Source organism: Musa acuminata, chromosome BXJ3-4 (assembly GCF_036884655.1).
Source record: "Musa acuminata AAA Group cultivar baxijiao chromosome BXJ3-4, Cavendish_Baxijiao_AAA, whole genome shotgun sequence".
NCBI lineage: Eukaryota > Viridiplantae > Streptophyta > Magnoliopsida > Zingiberales > Musaceae > Musa > Musa acuminata.
The window spans coordinates 10,234,402-10,258,239 of NC_088352.1; the positions used below are offsets into that span (position 1 = coordinate 10,234,402).

At 39.5% G+C, this 23,838-nt stretch overlaps 5 protein-coding genes across 9 annotated transcripts; 3 read left to right on the top strand and 2 right to left on the bottom strand.

The window, feature by feature from the left end:
* The first annotated feature begins 57 nt into the window (after positions 1-57).
* LOC135636833 (subtilisin-like protease SBT5.3) lies at positions 58-3,766 on the top strand. 2 transcript variants are annotated; one of them, XM_065148917.1, is made up of 11 exons: positions 58-678; positions 758-870; positions 942-1,039; positions 1,131-1,289; positions 1,422-1,530; positions 1,617-2,148; positions 2,229-2,323; positions 2,398-2,643; positions 2,717-2,831; positions 2,906-3,119; positions 3,186-3,766. In XM_065148917.1, exons 1-11 carry the CDS (start codon positions 442-444, stop codon positions 3,725-3,727), a joined length of 2,460 nt encoding a protein of 819 aa, XP_065004989.1. In that variant the 5' UTR covers positions 58-441; the 3' UTR covers positions 3,728-3,766. The 2 variants fall into 2 exon arrangements, with proteins under 2 accessions (XP_065004989.1, XP_065004988.1); XM_065148916.1 differs by having other exon boundaries at positions 602-870; positions 3,186-3,765.
* Positions 3,767-3,983: 217 nt separating this feature from the next.
* Positions 3,984-5,234, top strand: LOC135634948 (nuclear transcription factor Y subunit C-6-like). Its single transcript, XM_065145711.1, has 2 exons — positions 3,984-4,141; positions 4,459-5,234. Exon 2 carries the CDS (start codon positions 4,511-4,513, stop codon positions 4,994-4,996), a length of 486 nt encoding a protein of 161 aa, XP_065001783.1. The 5' UTR covers positions 3,984-4,141; positions 4,459-4,510; the 3' UTR covers positions 4,997-5,234.
* A 3,035-nt stretch (positions 5,235-8,269) lies between these two features.
* LOC103981336 (uncharacterized) lies at positions 8,270-9,318 on the top strand. 2 transcript variants are annotated; one of them, XM_009398035.3, is made up of 3 exons: positions 8,270-8,500; positions 8,694-8,823; positions 8,942-9,318. In XM_009398035.3, the coding sequence occupies exons 2-3, from the start codon at positions 8,745-8,747 to the stop codon at positions 9,052-9,054; spliced, it is 192 nt and encodes a 63-aa protein (XP_009396310.2). In that variant the 5' UTR covers positions 8,270-8,500; positions 8,694-8,744; the 3' UTR covers positions 9,055-9,318. The 2 variants fall into 2 exon arrangements, with proteins under 2 accessions (XP_009396310.2, XP_009396309.2); XM_009398034.3 differs by having other exon boundaries at positions 8,302-8,500; positions 8,666-8,823.
* A 489-nt stretch (positions 9,319-9,807) lies between these two features.
* On the bottom strand, positions 9,808-16,581 carry LOC135583508 (zinc transporter ZTP29-like). 3 transcript variants are annotated; one of them, XM_065149893.1, is made up of 13 exons: positions 16,385-16,581; positions 15,741-15,799; positions 15,541-15,633; positions 15,346-15,423; positions 15,148-15,229; positions 13,715-13,770; positions 13,006-13,062; positions 11,776-11,816; positions 11,502-11,569; positions 10,754-10,810; positions 10,554-10,671; positions 10,116-10,195; positions 9,808-9,946 (listed from the first exon to the last, which is right to left on the bottom strand). In XM_065149893.1, the coding sequence occupies exons 1-12, from the start codon at positions 16,446-16,448 to the stop codon at positions 10,150-10,152; spliced, it is 819 nt and encodes a 272-aa protein (XP_065005965.1). In that variant the 5' UTR covers positions 16,449-16,581; the 3' UTR covers positions 9,808-9,946; positions 10,116-10,149. The 3 variants fall into 3 exon arrangements, with proteins under 3 accessions (XP_065005965.1, XP_065005963.1, XP_065005966.1); XM_065149891.1 differs by lacking the exon at positions 9,808-9,946 and having other exon boundaries at positions 9,998-10,195; positions 16,385-16,580; XM_065149894.1 differs by lacking the exons at positions 9,808-9,946; positions 15,741-15,799 and having other exon boundaries at positions 9,998-10,195; positions 16,385-16,530.
* A 526-nt stretch (positions 16,582-17,107) lies between these two features.
* LOC103981694 (polygalacturonase ADPG1-like) lies at positions 17,108-19,667 on the bottom strand. The gene is made up of 9 exons (XM_009398435.2): positions 19,542-19,667; positions 18,849-18,980; positions 18,498-18,647; positions 18,396-18,416; positions 18,118-18,325; positions 17,943-18,024; positions 17,694-17,802; positions 17,496-17,612; positions 17,108-17,335 (listed from the first exon to the last, which is right to left on the bottom strand). The coding sequence occupies exons 1-9, from the start codon at positions 19,665-19,667 to the stop codon at positions 17,108-17,110; spliced, it is 1,173 nt and encodes a 390-aa protein (XP_009396710.2).
* Between the last annotated feature and the right edge of the window lie 4,171 nt (positions 19,668-23,838).

The window sequence follows — 23,838 nt, forward strand, 5'->3', positions numbered from 1 at the left end:
CACCCAGGAATCATTGATTATACAACTAATCACTTTAATTATCTATATTAATAAGAAAAACATGATGAAATGAGTTAACCTTCTCCACTGGGATACATGATTTGAAGCCAAGTTATCTATGTTAAGCTACTTTTGTTGGCTCAAGCTTGATCATTCTAAATCCTCCATGCAACTCACTGACACAACCCAACCAAATTGAACCATCTCAAATTAGATTCATATATTTATTTATCCAATCAATGAGTTATATATCTATATTTTTAATTATCCAATCTATGAGTTATATATCAAATTAGATATGCCAAATTCATTCTCACATAGGCAGTTCATAGGGTTTTTGTGAGATCTAAATAAGGAAGAGATAATGATTCTCTTCATCCCTACCAAGAGAACTTTCTTGTCAGGTTTATCTCTAAACAACAGAAATATTTCTTTTACCCAATGAAATGGTTTGCTCCATCACATAGGAGTTCCAAACACTTCGCACTCTGTGCTATAAACCCGAAACACGGGAAAACAGAGCACCGCAATCCAGGCTTCTCTCCAAGAGATCCAAGCAGAGGGAGGGAGGGAGGGAAAGAGATGGAAATGGCGGGGCGGAACTCCACGCTGCTGCTGCTTTTTGCCTTCGTCTTCTTCATCCTTCTGCTGCAAAGACCAGTTTTTGCTACCAAAGAGGCATTCTTTTGGATCTTGCTTCCTCAAAGACTGAATCTTTTTGATGGACTGCGTCTTGTTGGCTTCGTTGTGTGTGCAGGCTTATGTGGTGTACCTCGGAGAGCACTCGCGTGACCCCGATTTGTCTCCCTGGGAAGCTTCCATGAGAGCAACAGAGTCCCACCATGAGCTGTTGGCTTCGGTGCTGAAGGAGTAAGCGCCAGATTTATTCGAGGTTTCAATCTCTTGAATTAGAATCATAACTTGTCATTGACTGATTACAGCAAGGAGAAGGTGGAAGATGCAATCTTTTACTCTTACACCCACAACATCAATGGCTTTGCGGCCTACCTCGAGGAGGAAGACGCAATGGAGATATCGAGTAGGCCTTAGGACTCCTCCATCTCGTACGTAACCCGTTCCAACTCTTCCATCTGTTCTTTGAGAGCCATTTCCTTTTGATCTTGTGGCAGAGTACCCAGGAGTCGTATCAGTGTTTCCCAACAGAGGCTACAGTCTTCATACCACTCGTTCATGGGAATTCCTTGGCCTCGAGAGGAACAGCGAAACACATTCAGCGTGGAATAAGGCTCGATTTGGAGAAGACGTAATCATTGCAAACCTTGATTCTGGTATCATCACTGCTTCAACAATCTTGTTCTTGAACGTTCATCATTGGATCATCGAGTACTGATTGATCAACTCAAGCTTTTACTCGATCTAATTCTTCCGAGATCACTTCGTCTGTCGTTGTGGATTCGCAGGTGTGTGGCCTGAGCACCAGAGCTTTAAGGATGATGGTTATGGAGCAGTTCCGTCGAGGTGGAGAGGAATCTGTCAACAAGACAGTGACCAAAGCTTCTCCTGCAACAGGTATGTTCCTCGGCCTTCATTCTGCACCAATTCCTACGTTCCGAGATGGTCGATCATGTTCAGGAGTCTCGATTTCTGGGATGCAGGAAGCTGATCGGTGCTCGGTACTTCAACAAGGCGTACGGAGCCGCCGCTGGCCCCCTCAACGCCACCTTTTACTCTCCGCGAGACTACGACGGGCACGGCAGCCACACTCTCTCCACCGCCGCCGGCAACTTCGTGCCCGGCGCCAGCATCCTCGGCCACGCCAACGGCACCGCCAAGGGCGGCTCGCCTCGCGCCCGCGTCGCCGCCTACAAGGTCTGCTGGCCGCGGATCTTCCGAGGCGAGTGCTTCGACGCCGACATCCTGGCTGCCTTCGACGCAGCGATCCACGACGGCGTCGACGTCCTCTCCCTCTCCCTTGGCGGCCGTCCCTCCGCCTACTTCGAGAATTCGCTAGACATCGGGGCGTTCCACGCCGTGAAGAAGGGTATCACCGTCGTCTGCTCCGCCGGCAACTCGGGCCCCAATAACTCCACGGTCACGAACGTAGCGCCATGGATTCTCACCGTAGGCGCAAGCACTTTGGATCGGGATTTCCCCGCCGATGTCGTCTTCGGCAACAAGAGAGTCACGGTCGACTCCATGAACTCCCATTTCATCTTCACAGATCGATTCATGTCCACCATGCCAGCACACTAACTCTTCCTTTACAGGGAAAGAGTCTCTCCGAGGCATTGACAGGCAAAAAGCTCTACCCACTCATCAACTCCAAAGAAGCCAATCATGGCAATGCATCGAAGGAGAAGGCGTAAGTGACCTACTTACTGACTCAAGATCGAATCTTGTGAAGCTTGGACGGATCTAAGCGGAATCTACTTGCAGTGAGTTGTGCCTTCCGGGATCGCTGGACCCGGCAAAGGTGAAAGGCAAGATCGTCGTGTGCCTCCGCGGCAGCTCTGCAAGAGAAGCCAAGGGAGAGACCGTTCGTGAAGCTGGCGGAGTTGGGATGGTTCTCGCAAACTCTGGTAGCTTTGGGAACGAGATCATAGCTGATGTACATGTCCTCCCGGCAACTCACATCACCTTCTCCGATGGCCTCGCCCTCTACTCTTACCTCAACTCCACCAAGTAAGCTCTGTTTTGCTTGTTGCTCCAATCATTGGTAGCGTTCATATCTGCAACTGCGATGATTCTCTCTCAGGTCGCCGCTCGGTTACATTGCGGTCCACATGACGAAGCTTGGAGCGGAACCGGCGCCGGCCATGGCCTCTTTCTCCTCTAGAGGACCAAACACCATCACCCCCGGCATCCTCAAGGTTTGCTGAAGACCGTGTTATGGTTGATGCATGCATGCGTTGTGTAGCTGAAACATTTCAACCTGGCTTTGCAGCCTGACATTACTGCACCGGGCGTCGATGTTCTTGCTGCCTCCACCGGAGACGTTTCGCCAACAGAACTGGATTTCGATCGCCGGCGGGTGGCGTTCATGTTGAAATCTGGCACCTCCATGTCATGCCCTCACATATCAGGAGTCGTAGGTCTCCTCAAAGCTCTCCACCCCGGTTGGAGCCCTGCTGCAATCAAGTCCGCGATCATGACGACCGGTAAGAGCCGTCAACACCCGTGCTTAAATTAGCTTTCACTCGATTGCTTCATTGGACTCGTTGCAGCGAGAGTTTGGGACAACGAGAAGCTGCCATTGTTGGACGAGGCGACCTTCCTCGACGCCTCGCCGTTCAACTACGGCTCCGGCCACGTTCGACCAAACCGCGCCATGGATCCCGGCCTAGTTTACGATCTAACGACGACGGATTACTTGAACTTTCTGTGCGGCCTCGGCTACAACTCCACTCAGCTGGCAAAGTTCCGCTCCTACTCGTGCCCATCGAAGCCTCCTCACATCAAGGATCTCAACTATCCTTCCATCACCATCCCTGATCTGTCGTCCTCCACCAAGGTGACTCGTGTGGTGAAGAACGTGGGATCACCAGGCACGTATGCTGTCCGCGTGATCGAACCAAGAGGGATTTCAGTGACTGTAAGCCCCACCAATCTCACATTTGACGAGGTTGGGGAGGAGAAGAAGTTTGAAGTCACGTTGAAGAAGATTAAGGAGGGGGAATCATCTGCAGAGTATGTGTTCGGTAGATTGGTATGGACTGATAGGAAACACTATGTTAGAACTCCACTGGTGGTGAAGTCTACCTCATAAAAGCCACTATTTTTTATTTGATTAATATGTATGAAATAAATTTTAATTTAAAATATATTATTAGCATAAACCTATATTTGATCGTGATATATTATAATTAAATTTCAAAATAAGATTTAGTATATATTTCAAATGTCACATAATCATTATATGGTGTAGCTTTTTACTCTATTAGCTTAACTGTGGAAGACTCTTCTAAAGGTCATTTGGGGAGGGGGTTGTGTGTATAATTAGTTTTATGAGGAGAGATATTTATGTGAAGGAAAGAAACCAAACAAGTACTTTAAAAAAGGTTCATCTCTATGCCCAACCTTCTTTTTCCAGGCGGCCGCTCTCTCTCTCGCTCCCCAATTTCTTCGACCAACCTTCCCCTCCTCTTCGCCCCTCGCTTCCATCACTTCTTCTCTGCAACAGGTAATTAATCTCTCTATCTCTCTCTCTAGGCGTGTGTGTGTGTGTGTGTGTGTGTTTTGGGCTCGAGCTCGTGGTTCCCATTTGAACCTTTTGATGAGTCCATGAGACGCTCGAGACCCTCATCGCCGCTTGCGATTCGATCGCGGATTTCCCCTTTTTTTCTTTCCTCTTGTCTGATTAAAGATCCAATGTTTTCTAGATGTTCTTGGTGAGATCCCTCTTTCTTTCCCCTGTTAATAACAATTTGTGGGTGGTTTGGAGATTTCTTTGTTTCGTTGTCGAAAAGTTCGGATTTTGACAAAAAAAAATTTCGAAAGGTGAGGTTTTGGATCCGGTCTGCGTCAAAGCTCGGATTTTTGACGAGGGGGCATGGATCAGCAGCCCGGCCACCCTGTCCCACCGATGATCGGCGTCCCCCCCGGGGTCCCGTATCAGGCCTATCAGAACCTCTACCACCAGCAGCAGCAGCAGCAACTCCAGATGTTCTGGGCTGACCAGTACCGCGAGATCGAGCAGACCACCGACTTCCGCAACCACAGCCTGCCGCTCGCTCGGATCAAGAAGATCATGAAGGCTGATGAGGACGTGCGCATGATCGCCGCCGAGGCCCCCGTGGTCTTCGCTCGGGCCTGCGAGATGTTCATCCTGGAGCTCACGCACCGGTCGTGGGCCCACGCCGAGGAGAACAAGCGCCGGACTCTGCAGAAGAACGACATAGCGGCGGCCATCAGCCGCACTGACGTGTTCGACTTCCTCATTGATATTGTGCCGAGGGAGGAGGGGAAGGAAGACGTTGCCCACGCCCTCGGAGGCCCACCTGTCGACCCTCTCTCCTACTACTATGTCCCCAAATAGCAGCGGTGCGAGTCTTTGAGCAATTCTCATATGCTCTCATTTGCATAAATGCATTAGCATGACTATAGACTTATGATGCTGAACTCGGTATGCTGTGTTTGATGCTGATGGAAGAACCTAATAGTGAGTAGAATTTGCTTGCCATGGCTGGTGATGTGTTCGTGTTGGTGAGTTTCTGCTGTACAACTGTGTCCCATCCAATTGCATTTATGTTTAATGACAAGCTTATGTTATCTGACATCCTGCTATGAAGCTTGATTCATGTAAGTTTTGTTGCATACATGTTCGATGAGAAGCTTATTCTACTTGGCATGCTGCTATAGGACTTGGTTCATATGGGTGTTGTTACCTCTAAGTTAACTGTTGTGGAATGGTTCAAGTAATATGCACGATGAGGAGTTTGAGATTCCATTTGGGATGTATGTGCTTGCTGGTTATTTTTTCCTGCTCAATTTGCAAATATGCTAGGAATAATACTACTTTATGACTAGCTTTATGCATGAAATTTGAGGAAAATATTTTTTTACATTTCTCTATGAAAAAATGTGTGAGAATTGGGAGAGGAGATTATTATAGGCATGATGGTTAAGGTAGTCACAGAAATCATTTCTTTCTAATGTTTGACGATGAGTCGAGTGAATTTTTTTCTCATCCACTGATTCAAGTGGGTGCTGCAGCAGTTTACTTCTTTGTCGCTATGGCCTCTATTTATGTGATGTTGATGTCCATGTTTCTTTCTTGGAAAGAACAAGACAGAGTAGGGTAGAGACATTTGTTGAGACTTACAGCTGTTGTGACAGGTGCAGTATGTGCTCTTAATTATTTCAGGAAAAGTTTAGGTCCTTATTCATTGTTATTCCAATGCTGGTGGTGTATGGTCATCTCTAAATTTATTTTCTGGTTTGCTTAGTTTGGAGTCATTCATGTTGGATCTTTGTTTGGGTACATGAGCATTCTTTGATATCCTTTATATGCAGTTCATTCATGCTGATACTAAGTACTAACACATGTACACTTGAGAGTTGCTTCCAGTTTCTTGTGGGTTACTGTGCTAATTAATTTACCTGAAAACATGTGGTCATGTTAACATGTGTAGACAGAGAGGTCAGGGAAACTAAGCAAGTGGAATCATCTGCTTCGAGGTCATGCAGATTAGTGCATAATTTTCCTAACTGTTTTAACGCTTAGATGACTGCAGTAATGTTGGCTCTCTTATCTTTCATTTTACGAGTCACAAAGTTTTAAGCGTGATTTATGAAAAATGTTGTGTGACAAATCATGTGGTGTATCATTGATTTATCGATAACATTGTTGTGATGTCTTTTAGTATGAATTAGACAGGCCAACTATTAGTTGTCGATAAAAGTAGATGTTCTTGATTATGAAATTTCCTGCTTTGTCCATATCAATTTCATTCAGAATTCTAAGTTGCCATAAGTCCTGTTTGACTCCTAATCCTTCATACTTATCTTGGAAGAATACTATTTAGACTTGAAGAAAAGGTCTTTGATGGCTTTTTATTCCTTCCCCCAAACCCCTCAATTCATCCACTTATATCTCTGTTTTTATCAATTCTCACAAACTTTTTATCTGTAGCATTTGTGCTTCAGTAGGGGAATTCCAAGTGAAGAAAACTGAACATTTTTATTATGGTTTGTGATATGGACGTCATTTTGAAGCTCACGAGGAGCATTTTCTTGATACCTGTATTTTTATTAGATCAAAGTATCTGTTTATCTGAGGACAAAAATGAGGGTGATGATTTGAAAATCTCCATGATTGTGAAACTAAGATAATTATTTTTGTTTTTTTTTCTGAATGAAAAATCCTTTTTGCTTTACATCTGAATCATATAATGAGTGTGTAACTCATGTCATTTCTTTAATGTACAATCATATTATTCTTATTTACCTGAACAATTCAGCATCATCATGACTTTTTATCTTTATCCATCCAAGTGCTTTGCCCCATCATCCAGCCATGAATGGGTCAAGGTAACCATAACCCTAACAAAGTTGCACCTTCCTCTACAAAAACTCCTGTGTCCAACCTCACAGCTTCCATGACCTTTTTCTTGCAGAGATGGTTCCACTTTTCCACTTTGAAGCACAACTTGTTTGTTGTTTGTGGTCAAATTATGATGAAACATTACTTATCCATCTGAGTTTTACTTGTTCTTAGATCTTAGGAGGCTTAGCATGATTTTTATGGTTGAAAAAATCATTTGAGCAATTCGGTTTGGATGCTTTGTTGTTTGCAATTGCCTTCAAAGCATAGTTATCATTATTTAGGGAGGATATTGACCTTTTCAAGTTTTGACTTATTGCAATAATTTATATTTATATATCACATGTAATAATAATAATAATAAATTATTAGTTATATAATGCTTAGATTGTATAGTAAAAATGTAATTATTAAACACCCTTTTGTTAAAGAATGACTTCAAGATATTTGATGAAAGGATAAATGGAAATTCAAACTCTAATAAGTTGGATAATAGAATAACAAATTAGCATGAGATGATAGTAAATGCTTGGAGAAGAGAGAAAAATAATGAATGATAATGAAAAAGAATTGGTATGAAAAGGTACTGATCAAAGAAAGAGAAGAAACTCTGTAATGAAAGAGACAAGTGAAGGGTAAACGAGAGGACAATATCAAAAGAATGAGAAAGTAACAACACATGAAGAGGATGAGATAGAGTTCCCTTTTTCTATAAAAATGAAATACCTCTAAAATTATATAAAAAGAGTAATTATTATCTAATAGTATTTTGGTCAATAAGTAAAAATAATAAATTTATTGTTTAGTCGGTCCGATTCCTAATTTTTTTTTGTTAGATCGACTGATCCGATTCGAGTTCAATCACTAATTTGATCGACCCAAATCTCGATTTAGTACACCCTAAAATTATATAATAATAATAATAATTATATCGATTTGATCAGTAAAACTAACTATGTTAATTTATTCGATCGGATTCATGATTTAAAATATCTAAAAATTATATAAAATAATTATATCCAAAATTATTTTGATCAATAAGTTAAAAAAAATAATATATTTAATTTATATCGGAACCGATTCCTGATTCTCCGGTTCGATCGACCGGTCCGGTCTAGGTTTAATTAACTAATTTGATCGAGCTGATCTGGGTTTAATAACTAAGAGCAGAGAAGTGTCATCGAAGCCTTCTTCGGAAGGAAACCTTCCCATGGATGGAGGGATAGCGAGCTGAGGAATGCCTCGAGTCGTGAGCTAAGTCAGGACTCGAATTAATACCAGACAGTTGGGGTGAATCACAGCAGGAGGGGTATTTCCGTCTTTTCGGTTGCAGGGGGGATAAACGAAGCTAAAATACTACGACATCACGATCGGCTCATTTCCTTCTTCGCCCTAACTCCGCCTGTGCGGGCGCCCGACGCCATCTGCTGACTTCCCCTTGGGCGAGATTGCGGCATTTTAAGGCGGCGCTTCTCGACTTCGTCGGGCAACAAACAGGTAAAGCGTTTCTCTAGGATCTTCGTTTGCGAGATTTGTTTTAATTTCTTGTCCACGAGGATTCAGGTTTCTTTCTCGTCGACCTTCTTTGCTTTAATTTCTTTCGTCCTTTGATCTCCTGGGCTCTCGATTCCTTCATTTATAGCGCCAAGTTCTCTTTTTTAGGCGGTTGAAATTGGTATTGGGGATTCAGACTGTTGATTAGGGTTTAGCTCAAGAGTAAAGATTTCTTCTCGGGCGTGGGATGATTGGATCAAGAGGAGTGGTAGGGGAGAAATGGTCGCAGAGGATCCTGTGGTTCTGCGCCATCGGCAGCGCCATCAGTACGTGCTCTTCTTTTTCTTCTTCTTCTTCTCGCTGATTTCCGAACTAGAATGCAGCTAAAAATTTCATCTTTTTTCTTCTTCTGTGGTCATGATCTTGGCGGTGGTGTGTGTGTAGGCTTGTACATGGTGGCCGTCGAGAGGCAGGCGCAGAACCGGCAGCGGATGATTTCCGAGGGCTTGAGAGATTTGGACGGTGCTTCTGACAAATCTGGAGGCGAGGATGTGTGAATCGGTTAGATAAATGCCAGAAACTTTGGGCAAACTTTGAATCTTGCATACTGAAACTATGGTTATGGGCCCAAAGAAATCAAGTGTGAGAACAAACAAGAATAAGTAGAGCATGAGTTAATTTTTCCTTGGTTTTGCCACAATGGTTTCTTCTTCAACTGCTTGTCATGCTTGGGAATGAATGGTATTCTATGCAGAAAATGTAATAATGCCTTTCGATCATAACCATGAGCTAGCTTTAAATAAACATGACAACTTGGATGATTTGATCTCTTTCCAATTTCTGTGGATCTTCCGAGGTTTCATATCCTGGCTTCCTAAAAGAAACATCAACCAGATTCCCCAATTGTGAAGGATAATCTCTCTCCCTCTCTCTCTCTCTCTCTCAATACAACCATCATATGGTCTTAGGTTTGTGTCCTGCTGAGCACACCAAGTATAGCCAAATCATGCTAAGATCAGGTAATAAATTTCTAGGCAGATGCACAATGCACTACTGTAACACTATGATCAATATTGAATCACCTCACCCACTTCTGTCACGCCAAGATATCAGAAATGTCACCAAGACATTGTCGTACGACCAATAATATTATGATCACTGATCACATTGTTACAGGAACTTTTGTTGCATCGCTTGTGAAGTAAAACCTATTGAGAAGACTCAAATGTGGTATCTCAAGTCTGCAAGAACTCCAGAAATCACAGGCAGACCCCCCCCCCCCCCCCCCCTTCCCTTACTGTCTCTTGGCTGTGTATAGAAGCGCTCTGGGCATCTAAAATGATGCAACAACATTTTCTTTCTCTACTTATAATTCTGTTGTCAACCCGGTATAGATGGACCCAACTGATTGATTTCAACTGTTCTCGATCTTGGCAAATATACGAGACCCTAAAGGAAAACGCAAGATAAATGACAACATATATATATTGCGAACAAGCATGATAATTGATGCGTGCAAATGCACAAGTTTATTCTCATGGAACTAGTCAATGATACTGATGATGTCCATACTTTGTGAAGATTCAAACTAACACAAGATAGAAACAAGAGGGAGAACCTGTCCGGGATGTGCAAATATACAATCACTGGAGCTACATACTCATCTCTTCCGGCAGGCTAATTTCTAAGAAATACAAGCTGAAAAAAGAGTAGGCCATGTCAACCAACTTAGACTGAGAGGAGACTAGTTAGATACAATTATGAATTATTGAAAAATAAAAATGAACATCAACAGTCTCCTATGAGGATCAGTTTCATGTTCAACTAAATCAACTATAAAGTTTAACCTAAATATTTGTATGAGTATGATGGTAACACCTTTGCAAATTCTATCATACTCCTTAGAATAGTAAATAAAACAACTTAAAATCATTTAACAAAGGTAATTTTGTCATTTATGATTCTACTATTATCTTGATTTTAGGTTTTTAAAAAAAAAGGCACCAAGAAATCTTTCATTTGCAAAATGAAGCTTAAATTTTAATGGATGTCTAACCTTGCAGACATCAAAGCCATGCCAACAAACACAGCTTGGACTGCTTGTTTATGGCCTGCATATTCAAATGCTAGAGGCAGCATTTCGTGCAGTGTCAGAAAAGCCATAACTCCACCAACTAGACAAAGCAATGGTATAAGAATCAGATAACCGGTAAGTTAGTATCTTATAATGGAAAAGGATGGGAATAATAGATTTACCTGATCCAAGTAAGCCTTCAAGAATCTCAGGACTTAGACTGCTTGGGAACAGGTAAGCTGCAATTCAACAAAAAAGGCAAGTTAGAACTGTAAACTGCAATTAGCAACAAAAAAGTTTTAACCAAATCATAAATAAAATCTTAGCAAACAAAGAATTTGTACATACCATCTAACAAATTAACCTAACCCTTTCTCATCAACCAGTGATTAATGCTAGGAGTTACCAAACATTCAACTTGTAGACAATGATCACCTATCACTTACAGTGTCACATGGATTGATGCACATCCAAGAGTCCAACTTAACAAGAGTAAAAGAAGAATTCAAAATACATTTATTAAAAAATAAAATAGAAAATTCATTAAATAAATTAATTACATAATTAATATGTAATATAATCTTTTCACATGCTTTTGAAATATACCAATCAGATCTGAAGGGAAAAAAAATTAAAATATGAAAAGGAACTAGTCCCTCATGAATAGTCACCAACTCTCCCAACTTTTGCATGACATCTCTCTCTCTTTCTCTCTCTCTCTCTCTCTCCCATCCAATCTCACAAATAGACAAACCTTACAGCAGTGATCATAAGTTCATAACTATGTTATATTAAAACACAGTGAAAAGAAGTCAAGACTGGAATCAGCTATGCCAGCCCAGTGAACAAGAAAGAAGGAAAGCTTCAGTTTGGAAATATGGTCCAACTGAGGTAACATAAGATCATCAAGATGAAGCAAGTAGTGCATACCCACAAATATGACACCTAGTGGCTCAGCAAACCCAGAAAGTGTTGCCAATTTGAATGCCTGCCATTTGCTGGACCAAGCAAATAAAATTCAAACTCAGACCTGTATCAACCCCTTCCAGAACAAAGCGGTAGTACTGAATGTGCTACAAGTTGTCATAGTAAGCTATGAAATATTACAATTATCTTAGTAAAATGAGATGCACTTAAGTATCTCTTGACACAAATTTCTCATATTTCTAAGCGTACTTTAATAAGAATTAAAGTAAATAACTACCTTTGTGTAGCAAAATATACAGGAAGGGCTACCGCAACACCCTGCAAAAAAAATAATTAAAAAAAATTCAGAAAACAAAAAGAACCACATTCTTAACCACACTATGTTCAGTTGAAGTTTCATCCTTAATGGAAACTAAGAATGACAATAATAATTATAATTCTCAGCACAGTTAAGATTTTAAAAAGTTTATGTTTTCAGGTCAAGCTTAATTAGATTCAAAGTTATTTCACTGGAACAGTTTAAAGATGAATCAGCAATAACCTTGTACAGGCTCTAGGTTCTCTCATGTCAAAACCATCCATTGATTTGTGCTTTTACCAGAGAAGCACAAAGGACACGGGACACGAACATGACACAACACCGACACAGTGACGTCATTTTTAAAAAAATTACGATACAGACATGACAAGGACACATGTAATTTTTAATTACATAATATTTGATTAATATGAATTTTATAGGATTTATACTTAAATTTTACAAACTCAGCAATGTGTACAAATAAATATGACGCCCACGACCCATCTCCATGCAGAATCCAAAGTAGATGGCCCTCACGTGAGGGCCTTGCGAGCACAATGCCACACGCGAGGACCACGCAGTGAAGCACGCAGGAGTGAAGTGGGAGTGATGTCGTGTCCAACAAATATAAATGAAAAATAAATAAAAAAAGACACAGCTGAACGTGTGTCAGACATGTGTTCGACTATGTCGGCAGTGTATACGTGTCCGGCTCGTGTCGAACATAAACACATCCACCAAAAGTACATGTTCATGCTTCTTAGGCTTTTACCATATTAATCTGCATATGCAGCTTTACAATGCAAACAAGATGATCTTTTCTGGGGAAACCAATTGTATTTGAATTTGCTTCCTTCAGCACAATATTTTCTGTTTTAATTTGTTCAATAAACACATTATTTCACATACACAAGGGCCAAACCTTGTTTCAACAAATTGGAATTGGTACTCCTCGAGGATTAGGTGGAATGTAAACACGTGGAAAGAAATAAGACATGAAAAAGGTTAAGAAAATGCATATTCAAGCATTAGAATTTGAAGGTCTATTTCATGAACATAACTTACTGGAGAAACAACTTTTTGAAGACTTACAGTATTATAGATTTCAGATGAAGGCAATGGTGAATTTTGGAAAACTAAATTTACAACCCAATATAACTGAATAGAGAACTTCACACAAACTATAAATACAAACCGAATAATCACCTCCGGAATATTATGTAAAGCAATAGCCAATGCCAAGTTGATGCCGACACGAAGTCCCTGCAAGATAATTGACCAAGAACAATTAGTTACAGTACATGATTGGCTTCAACATGATTTTAACTAATTGTGCATAACAAACTTTTTATGTCAACATATCCTCAGTATAAATTTCAGAAAAACAATGGGTGTAGAACCATATGTCAACACATCCTCCTAATAAAATTTATATGACCACTGGCATTAGAGCCATAAACTACGACATCATCCTTTCTAAGATCAAATTATATGTCACTGTTTCATGGGGCAAGTTCCTGAGTGATAGTCACACTTTTACCATGACAAACCATTTAAGACAAGCTCATTGAACACTGATGGTAGTTTTGAGGTAGCAATATCTTTTCTTTGTCTGAACTACAAAACCAACATAATTATTAATATTGTGCTATCTCATTCAAATGTTGTAAATCACCTTATAGCAAGAATCTAGCTTAAGTATGACAACAAATTCTGTCTGTATCCCTACATTCCCCATCCAATATTACTCCCACAACACCATATAAATAAATATATAAATAATTAGCAGCTGTATAACATGAAAACAACAAGCACTCAATCAACACTATGCACATAGTATTTTATTCAAGAGAGATATGATGATAGGAATCCATGTCATAAAGCAAGATCTTTAATCAAGAAATAAGAGATATACCTTCATTGATCCAAGAAAGACCGCCATCCCCTCGGGAAAATTATGCAAGCTGATGCCTGTATCACATAGATGAGATGAATGGATTCTACATATGCAGAAGAATGCAAAGGTTGCACAATATACATGAAAAGTTGGATAAGTAATGAACTTTTCATAAGAATCCGACATTATGTAAGCAAAATATAAGGAAACATATTTTTCCATCAATGATGGGTGGTCGTTAGACTGCAACAATAAAGGAAAGCATAAGACTAATACATGAAGAACTCATTCCAAGAAGTATGTGAAGATATCAATTTAAGTTTCTAAATTCTTCCATTTTTAAACAAACTTATAACTAATGTTAACATTTAAATTGGTTGTTGATACCCTATTTTAAGTAGCATATAAAATATTTTTTTCTACCTTATTGAACTTTCAGAGTAGCTTAAGAAAGTAACTACCACAGGAAAGAAGACATGTTACTATCTAATGAATTTTGAGAAACATTAGCACTTTGAGACTCAAATAATTGGGCCTTTATGACTTGTCAGTTTACTGGGCCAACCCATTTTGGCTTTTAAAACCATGTGCATGCATTGCCAGAATGAGTGTGAGTGAGGACAGCATAGACACGCACATAACAAAAATAGGAACAACATACTAGCATCTAATGCAACAAAAGTTTTACAGCTCTAGAATAACATGTACTTATGTAGTGTCTGACCTTTCAATCATATTCTTAGAACAAGCTTGGACAATAAGCTCTGCGAGCTAATAACTTGAATAAATAGAAGCTTCACAACAACATAAGCATCTTAGAAACCTCACGTCTATTGTATTTGTTAAAAGCAACAGTTTCCAATATCTTTAGATCTGGATGTTCACTTCGTAATAACACTAAAATAAGCCACTTAGTTCAGGTCATGTACATAAGACTTCTAGTCTTTAAGATCTCGGACAATGCATGCCACAGCAAAACTTGCCAATTCAATAAACGATGTGAAGACTTTTTATGTAATAAAGTTACTTTGCTCGACCATTAACTTCTGTAATATAATATCTCAGAAAGCTGCATTACATATTCAACCAACATGTTGCACCAATTGTCACTAATTAAAATTTTGAAAATATTGATTTTTTGAGGATCCTACCAAAAAGTATTAAATCTAAGTATATACATGCATTAGAAAGGTTTTCATTCTTAGATATATGTTAGTGGGTAAATATTGAACACTAAAAGAAATCTTTCAATAATCTCACTATTTTCACCCTGATTTTATTAAATGGGATATACAATGTGGACCTTGTAATGTACAGACTATTGTCATAGTAATTCTACAAAAAAGAATAGGCAGGAAGCATCATATGTAAATTTTATATGTAAATAATAACAGCTTTATCATTCAATATAAAGGAGAACTCCACAGAAAGATATTAGGAAGCATGATTACCAACTGCAGTGATTATCCCACTAAATAAGATTTGGTGTTGGTGTTTCCTGTTCATATCCTTGGTTGATCCATCATCTTCTTTCTATCATTATCAGAGAAAATGAGACAAGCATGAATATTTGTCTCCTACTAAGAGAGAACACGACTGATGACAAAATCATGTTCTCTAAGGTGTTGAAAATATATTCACACACCAACCTCTTCGTTTCTTGAAACAAATGATGGTTCTGGAATAAAATTTACAATCGAGGCGAAAAATAGTGCTCCAACAAAGAACTGCAGATTCGAGAATATAAAATAACAACACTGATAAAATAAGCATCAAAGGGTGTAAAGAAGAATTAACATGACAGTGTCAAGGACTTGATTGATTGCATTAAATAAATAACCCACCCAAACGTTGCCTTTAAGGAAGCCAAGAGTGTTCAAAGCATTATGCGCCAAGTCAAAGAAGGATATGCTCAACATAAGTCCAGCAGCAAAACCCTGACAAGAAATAAGAGTAATTTGTATAGCATATGGCAGAAAGAAAACTGACGGAGGATGAGAAAGAATTACTAGGTGCTACAAACGAAGAGACAAAGAGATAAGACCTGCAAAATACCGAGCATCTTGAGATCGGGCGTATGGTTTAAAACGACAAAAAGTCCACCTGCTTAGAGTAACAAACAAGCCATCAGGCTTGAAACAAACCCGACATAATCACTCAAACTACACAACATGGACCATTTCAGGATGATTCTCCATGACCAAAAGCCAATAAATTGCTCGTTCAATCCTATGTTAAAGACTAGCAGTTTATGCCAAAGAAAATTCCAAACTTCCATTTTTATCTCCAAACAAAAACTTTCAGTTCCTTCAATCACACCCACAGTAGAAATTACGACACTTGGCTTGCGAACATTTCACCTTCCCTGTAGAATTACCGACTTTAGCAACATATTTGAAGCTACAATTTGTCACCGACGACTGCTAAATCATGGATTAGACCGTAGCATAAAAAAGAACCACAGAAAACACTGGAGAGGCTAATAAAGCAACCCATTATCCGGCCGCCCCACGCGAACTAAAGAGTACCACCGATTCACATGAAGAAACAACGAATAAACCCCAAATCCAACAAAAATCAAATTAAGGCCCAAAATCTGGTTGATTCGATGAAATTTCTAGAAAAAATAGAGGATTGATTGAAATCTAGAGGTGGTGGTGGTCGCGAAATGGAAGATTCGGAACGCACCAATCGAAGTGCTGAACCCGCCGACAAGGGAGAGCGCGAGGGCGATCATAACCTGGGAAGCCATCGAAAGCGAAACCCTAGAACCAAAAAAATCGTACCCTTCTCCCGTATCGCTATTGACGGAGGAACGGGAGAGGGTGGAAGTGAGAAGACGACGACACGAGCGGCGAGCGGCGTGCGGCGTGGGGAATGACGACGCCGCGATATGAATAGGTGAGGAGCCACGCAGCCTCGCCTACTCGTTCGTTCTACCCGCCACATCACCTGTGCGGGACCTAGAAGAGAGCCCTTGGCCGCCTCTTGTTGTAGGTGGGTCAGGTATGGGTAACGAGCAAGTGCGTAACTGGGTCCAGTCTCGCGTGGTTCATGGCTCTTTTCTCGGAAGTGTTAGATTCCTTTTCTTTTATTTTTCCGCTTTTAATTACAATCAATTATAATTGCCACTTAAGCTGGCTAATTTTCTTAAGGCTCATATGGTCCACATTAATGTCAATAAGATTATTGGCTAATAGCATATAATTCGACTATAAGCTTACGAATATAATCCATATAAACCTGATTCTTAATGTTTATTGAGTTCCTCCTACCTATAAGATGCTAATCATCAAAGCAATAAATGTTCTCAACTCAGATGAGTACACATTTCTGTTCATCAAGAAATAGCAAGCAACTACAAGCTAATCTAATGTTAACAATCCTACAGAAACATCAGTTCTTGGCGCGTCAACAAGAGATTTCAGGCACAACTCCATCATTCGTGGTTGTCAGCTGTGCATTGTAGCAGAAGGATGCTGCCTTCACCGAGGCATCTGCAGGTTGGATGTCGACTCCATCTATGGTGATGCCTGTGCAAGCTGTAGTTTGGCTGCAGTTGAGGCTGATGGCCATGTCGCTGCTGGACGTGCCGGTCGCCCGAATGTAGTGCACATCGCTGACTTGAACGGCCGATGTCTTCACCACCATGCAAGCAAAGCACAAAAAGCAGAAGAGAAGAGGCACAAAAGAATGCTTTTAGTAGCTTCAGAAATAGCAGTTTAAGCTGCTGCAGACATCTGCAGATTAACAACTATTCTTGTAATCGAAGTGTTAAAACAAGTTTATGAGCACTTGCCATGTTGGGACAATCGTAGTCACCATTACAGTAGTACTGATCTATTATTATGGGATGATACACAGCAGTGAAGTTGATATTCTCAAAAGTTATGTTTCTTGCATAGCCAGACCCTCCCTGATAAGAACAAAACTTAATGTGATCATAATTTTCTATCTTGTTCCTAGATGGAGAATGGTCAACCTATCAGGAGTTTACCTGCCATGTCTTGATCCTGACACCATTCTGTGTCTCCCAGAAATTGCAAGTGGAAACATGAACTTGCTCCACTGCTGCTTGGGTTTCCTCCTCACCTAAGCTTCCAATGCTGTTTTGAGCAGGTTGACATAAGAAGCAAGTCTCCTTTATTGCACATAATAATATGGTTTATATCTTCATGGAATTTGCCACTTCTCTTGGTCTGTGTTTTCTTAATAGCTGAAGTATGGAGAAGTCATACACACAAACCTGATGCCATGGCCAGGGCCACAGGTGATCTGAGTGATATTGACATCAGAGGTGCCATTTCCAATGGATATGCAGTCATCTCCTGCAAGCAGGTGGAGAACAACATGGTAAGCCAGGAAACCTGAAGCCTTTGATACATCTCCACCAGTTGTCTCGAGTTCATGGTCATTGTTACCTGTGCCAATAGTTGAATTTGATACTGTGACATGTTGGCAACTTCTAATGTAGATGCCATCTGTGTTGGGGCTGTCTCCAGGAGCTGTTATGTTGATCCCATGCACTTGCACCCCAACAATCCCATATATACCAATGTGCTTCTGTTGGCTGTTTGTGAAGTCTAATCCACTCAATGTGAAGTTACTGCCACCGGAGATGGACAGTGCCTGAATCCAACATCCCAGCTCAGTGACAAATGAAATAGCTCCATGTCAATCAAATAACGGTGGTACTTACATTAGGTGCAGTGATGCAATTCTGCAACAAAAACAAACAATGATTGGTGATCATTCTTGTAAGGATATTTCATAGAACAAAGTGGGGAAGAAGATGCCTTACAGCACTTCTTTTGCAGTTCCACCAGATTTCACCTTGACCATCTATTTTTCCTGATCCATTAATTGATAACCCATCCACATGCTCAAAGTTGATCCAGTAGTTCCCCTCAGTATCCAAAAGATTATTAAGGGCCACAATAGTTCCATCAATCTATGTTGCAAAGCATATATAACTCAGTAAAAAGGTTACAGAAAGATCACTTGGAAGAAGTGATACAGAAAGCAGGCTGTGTAAGAAGAACCACAGATTGAGAGCTAAAACGGAAGGCAGCATGACTCACTAAGAACAACTACAAAATGGTAGATGACAGAGAAGGCAGCTTCACTCACTAGGAACATGAACATATGGTACCTGGACAAGGATGGGAGAGTTGCAAGGGCCAGAGAAGGACACTTTGCTGAGCAAGAATGTCATCCCTGCAGGGACAAGGAAGGTTGGAGTGCTGAGATCGCCACACACTGCACTCCATGTCTGCTTAAACGCCTGCAAAAGGAAGTATGTGATCATAATATCAAAACCATAAAATAACATGTGATAGACTTATGTATATAAAATCACATAAATAAATAAAAAATAAAGCAATTAAAGTATGTATAACAATTAATATCTCAAGCATTTATAAGCAAGTATGAGCACCAAAGAGATTAACAGGCAAACAAAAATAATAATATCTCTACTTTACTAACACATACAACAGTTGTATACTTCACACCTTAATGCATACGGTTAGTAGCATTAAGATGTGTTTATGAGGCAATAAATTACAGGCTAAAGTGTAATGCTTCTATTATAACTAGTTAGATATTAAAACTTTGATGGTAAATTATCCTTCTTTGTTGTTTGAGAACAACAAGTATTATTTCTACGATGATGAATGGATCTTAAGTAATTATGGACCTCTTATATTGTTATCTCATCTCACTTTCAAGCATCCACAGACACAGAAAGACAGTCATCTATCTCCTTTCTGCATGCATGCGTATGTGCGCATTCTAACGCATACATATGCACAAAGATGCACGAGAGAGAGAGAGGATCTTATACTTCGAGATCGTCCGTGATGCCATCTCCCATGGCGCCGTGATCAACCACGCTGAAGACGGTAGCAAGTCCTCCAACAGCAGAAGAAACAAGGATCAAGAAGACAAGACAACCCCCGTATTCCTGCATGCATGAGATACAAACGCACACATTAACTACACTGCCAAGTGACACGAAGGCAAAAGAGACGATCCGTTTGCCTACCATTCTTCTGTCTCTCCAAAGCATGTATGTATGGTAGCATAAAATCTGTAATCATATTATCTGTATGCGAAAAAAAATTTATGTCAAGATTGAAATCAAATAAATTAGATCTAATAATATTACAAAGAATAAACTTTATCTGATCTACAAGCGCTATATCAATCTGCAAGATCTTCAAGGAGAATTAGATCATTCTCTTCTCTTCCTATATTTTCGTAGGACCACTTAGAGGTCCTATCTATTTATAAGTGAGAGCAAAGGGTCTAGAATAAGTTATTAGATCCTCCCATCAAAGTTATCTCCTAAGGAACCCTACTTTAATATCCACTTCTTTTCTATTGGCCAATAACCATAATCAGAATATAATCATATCTATAATATATCTTATCTAATTAAATAGGATCACATAATCTAACATTCTCCCACTTGAGCCAATAATTTGTAAGATACAAAAGGATTTAAAATAAAAAATAAATACATAAAATTTATTTAAAAATAATTTGACTCAATTGGATTCTAAAATTTTAGAAAAACTATATACACACGTGAATTTTAGAAAATAGGCCAATAAGTCCAATAATAATAATAATAATAATAATAATAATAATAATAATAATAATAATAATAATAGTAATAATAGTAATAATAATAATAATAATAATAATAATAATAATAATAATACATTAAGTCTGATTAACAATATGAGTCATAGCGGTTGTATGCCATCAGTGTCACACTTCCTTTTATGTACCATAATACTGTTAGCCTTTCTTAATGCAGTCCAAAATGATCCCTATAATTTGTCTTATCAAGACAATCCTTGTTGAATCTCAGATTTTGATGATGAAACTAATTGATTGTGTTTAGATGTTTAACTGCATTTTGAGTGATGCAGGTCTACTCGATCAGGATTAGATAGTTGACGCAGGAGGAATTGACGTTGCGCCGGAGGAGATCACGTCAGGATATTGGACGGTAGAAGGCTTCGGACGTCGGGCATCGGGCCAAGGAGAGTGGAATTGTGCCAAGGATATCGGGGTTGTGGAGGTCAACTGCCGATTGGGCAACAAGCCGCAAGAGAGGACGATGCACTGAAGAATCGGACGAAGCACCAACCAATGACGTATCGGGCAACAGAATGTTAATTCGCGTTGTAATAATTGTCTAGATCGGAGTAGAGTTTTGGTTTGTGTATGTAGGATTAACTACGATAACGACGAAGACATAAAGCGAAACAAAGTGTCGGAGTCAAGCGCGAATGATTCATTGCAAGTTCGAGAGTTCGACGGAAGTTCGAAGGTTCGTCGGGAATGCTGTCGGAACTAGCCGAGAATGAGTAGGGAGCTTGCCGAAGGGTTTTTCAGAAGCTCGCCTGAAGGTTCGTTGGAAGTTCGCAGAGCTCATCGAGAAAGGTCGGAGCTTGCCGAAGAAGCTCGTTGGAACTCGCCAAGATCAAATTGTGAAGTCTAGGAGCTTGCTGAGAGTCTGTAGAATGTTTTTCGAGAGTTTATCGGAAGATCGCCGAAAGTTCGCCGGAAGAAGTTTTGACTTACGGACTTTGTAATAGCTTAGGAAATGTCTTTAAATTCGTAGTTAGCATGTTAATTAGGGTTAGGATTATGTGTTAATCCTATAACCCAAGTAGGGGCCAATTGGGCCCGAGTTCGGACTAGTTTGAGCCAAGTTTGGAGCCCAACCAGTGAGCTGAAATGGTGTAAGCGGTGGCCTGGCGGTGCCACTGCCCAGAACCCGAGAAATGAGCGGTGGCACCGCCCAACACCCGAGAGGTCCGGCGGTGGCACCGCTAGTACACTATCAATGTCAGACACTGACAGGCGATGGCACCGCCAACCTCGGAAACCCAAGATAATTCAAAATTTGGAGCTCAATTTTGAATCCTCTTGGAGCCTATAAATACCCCTCTATTCTAAATTATAACTCTTGTGAAAGCAATATATTGTTTTGTCTTTAACAAAACAATCTTGTCTTAAATTGTTTGAGTGTTCACTTCCGTCTTCCTCTTCAAAAATTATAAGAGTGTGAACCACTTGTAAAAGGTTGTAAGAGGGGTATTTGTCCTTCCCCTTCAAAGAGATTTGCTAGTGGAAGTTGAAAGCCTCATTGAAGAAGGCTTTGCAAGTGGATATAGGTCATTTGACCGAACCACTTTAAATTGGCGTGTTCATTGAATGTTTGAGTACTTACTTTTCTGCAATCATTATCTACACAATAGCAAGTTTCTGGTTTTTATTTTACTCAAGTTACAATCAAAGTGAAATCTCCTTACATTTTACGAAATCATTTTCGAACTTACAAGTTTTAATCCGCTGCACTAATTCACCCCCCCCCTCTTAATGCCGCTCCGATCCTAACAATTGGTATCAGAGCCCGGCATTTCTCATTTCAGATTTACACCAGAGATAAATGGCTCTTCATGGCTTTCAAGAGGGCTTATCGGTTGTTCGTCCACCGTTGTTTAACGGATTGGACTACACTTAATAGAAAACTCGAATGAGAGTTTTCTTGATTTCTATGAATTTGTATTTATGAAATATTATTGAAAATAGTTTTCAACTTCCCTCTAAACCAATGAACGAATGATCGGATTTGGAGAAGGAGTATTTTTCTTTAAACGCAAAGGCTATGAATGCCTTATTTTGCGCTTTGGACAAAAATAAGTTCAATCGGATTTCTACATGCGAAACGACTTTTGATATTTGGCGAACACTTGAAATCACGCACGAAGGAACTAGTAGAGTCAAAGACTCGAAAGTTAATATTTTATTGCATGTTTTTGAGCTTTTTCGAATGCAACCAAGCGAGACTATAGGCGACGCGTATACCCGTTTCACGAATGTTGTCAATAATCTAAGAGTTCTTGGTAAATCTTTTTCGAATTTTGATCTCGTAAGCAAGATCTTAAGATCCCTTCCAAAAAGTTGGGATTCTAAAATAACTACAATACAAGAGACAAAAAATTTAAATGGTTTTCCATTAGAAGAATTAATCGGGTCATTAATGACCTATGAAATGATACTTTTAGAATATTTTAAACCCGATTGACACTTGAACCACCTTCCAAAGAACAGGAAGGATTTGGAACTCCGGACAAATGAATACCACTTGAGCAATGACTCAAGTGATGAGGACGATGATGAATTTGAACTTCGGACACTAAATCTTAGTAAGTTCATTAAACAAAAATCTAAAATAAACAATGAACCTGAACGGAGGAAGAGGCCAAAGAAGAGGAAGGCACCCAAGGATGAATCAAGAACTTCTAAAGGTGAAACGACGAATTGGGCTTTGACTACAAGGTAAGTAACTCAACTCTCTTGAATTATATTAAAATTACTTAATGTTTTCCATGATGCATTTTCTCTTTTCTTTTTTTTGAATAATTATTTTTCTTGAAAATGGTATGTTTTATGTTAATAGAATAAAATGTTAGATTTAAATGATCATATATATATGCTTGAGAAGCAAGAATGTGTATTTTGATGATTTCCATATTGACTTTCAACGATGATGCATGGTTTTTATATGGAAGGCTTGATGATTTTTTTATGAACCTTGTCTTTGGTTTTCAAACATGATGTATGTTTTTGACATAAGAACAAAACTTGAGCATGCTAATATAAAGTCAATCATATAAATTAAAACTAAATTGCCCCTCTAATATAAAGTCAATCACATAAATTAAATCAATGATGATGCATAGTTTTTATATGGAAGGCTTGATGATTTTTTATGAACATTGTCTTTGGTTTTCAAACATGATGTATGTTTTTGACATAAGAACAAAACTTGAGCATACTAATATAAAGTCAAAATTTTGATTAGTGGCCTCAAAGCATGCCACAAAATCAACTTCTATTAATAATAATAATAAATTACCCTTCTAATTGACATAGATATTAACCGTAAGATGGACTTCCTATTATCGAGGTAATTTATATAATTAACATCTTAAAAATACCATTATTTCAAGCTAATATAATTTTATACATGTGAGCATATAATCCTTTCTCCCTTTCAGCTATCTTATTACTTTCTCTAATCATTTAGTGTTTTTACTTCTAAGTAAACCCAATAT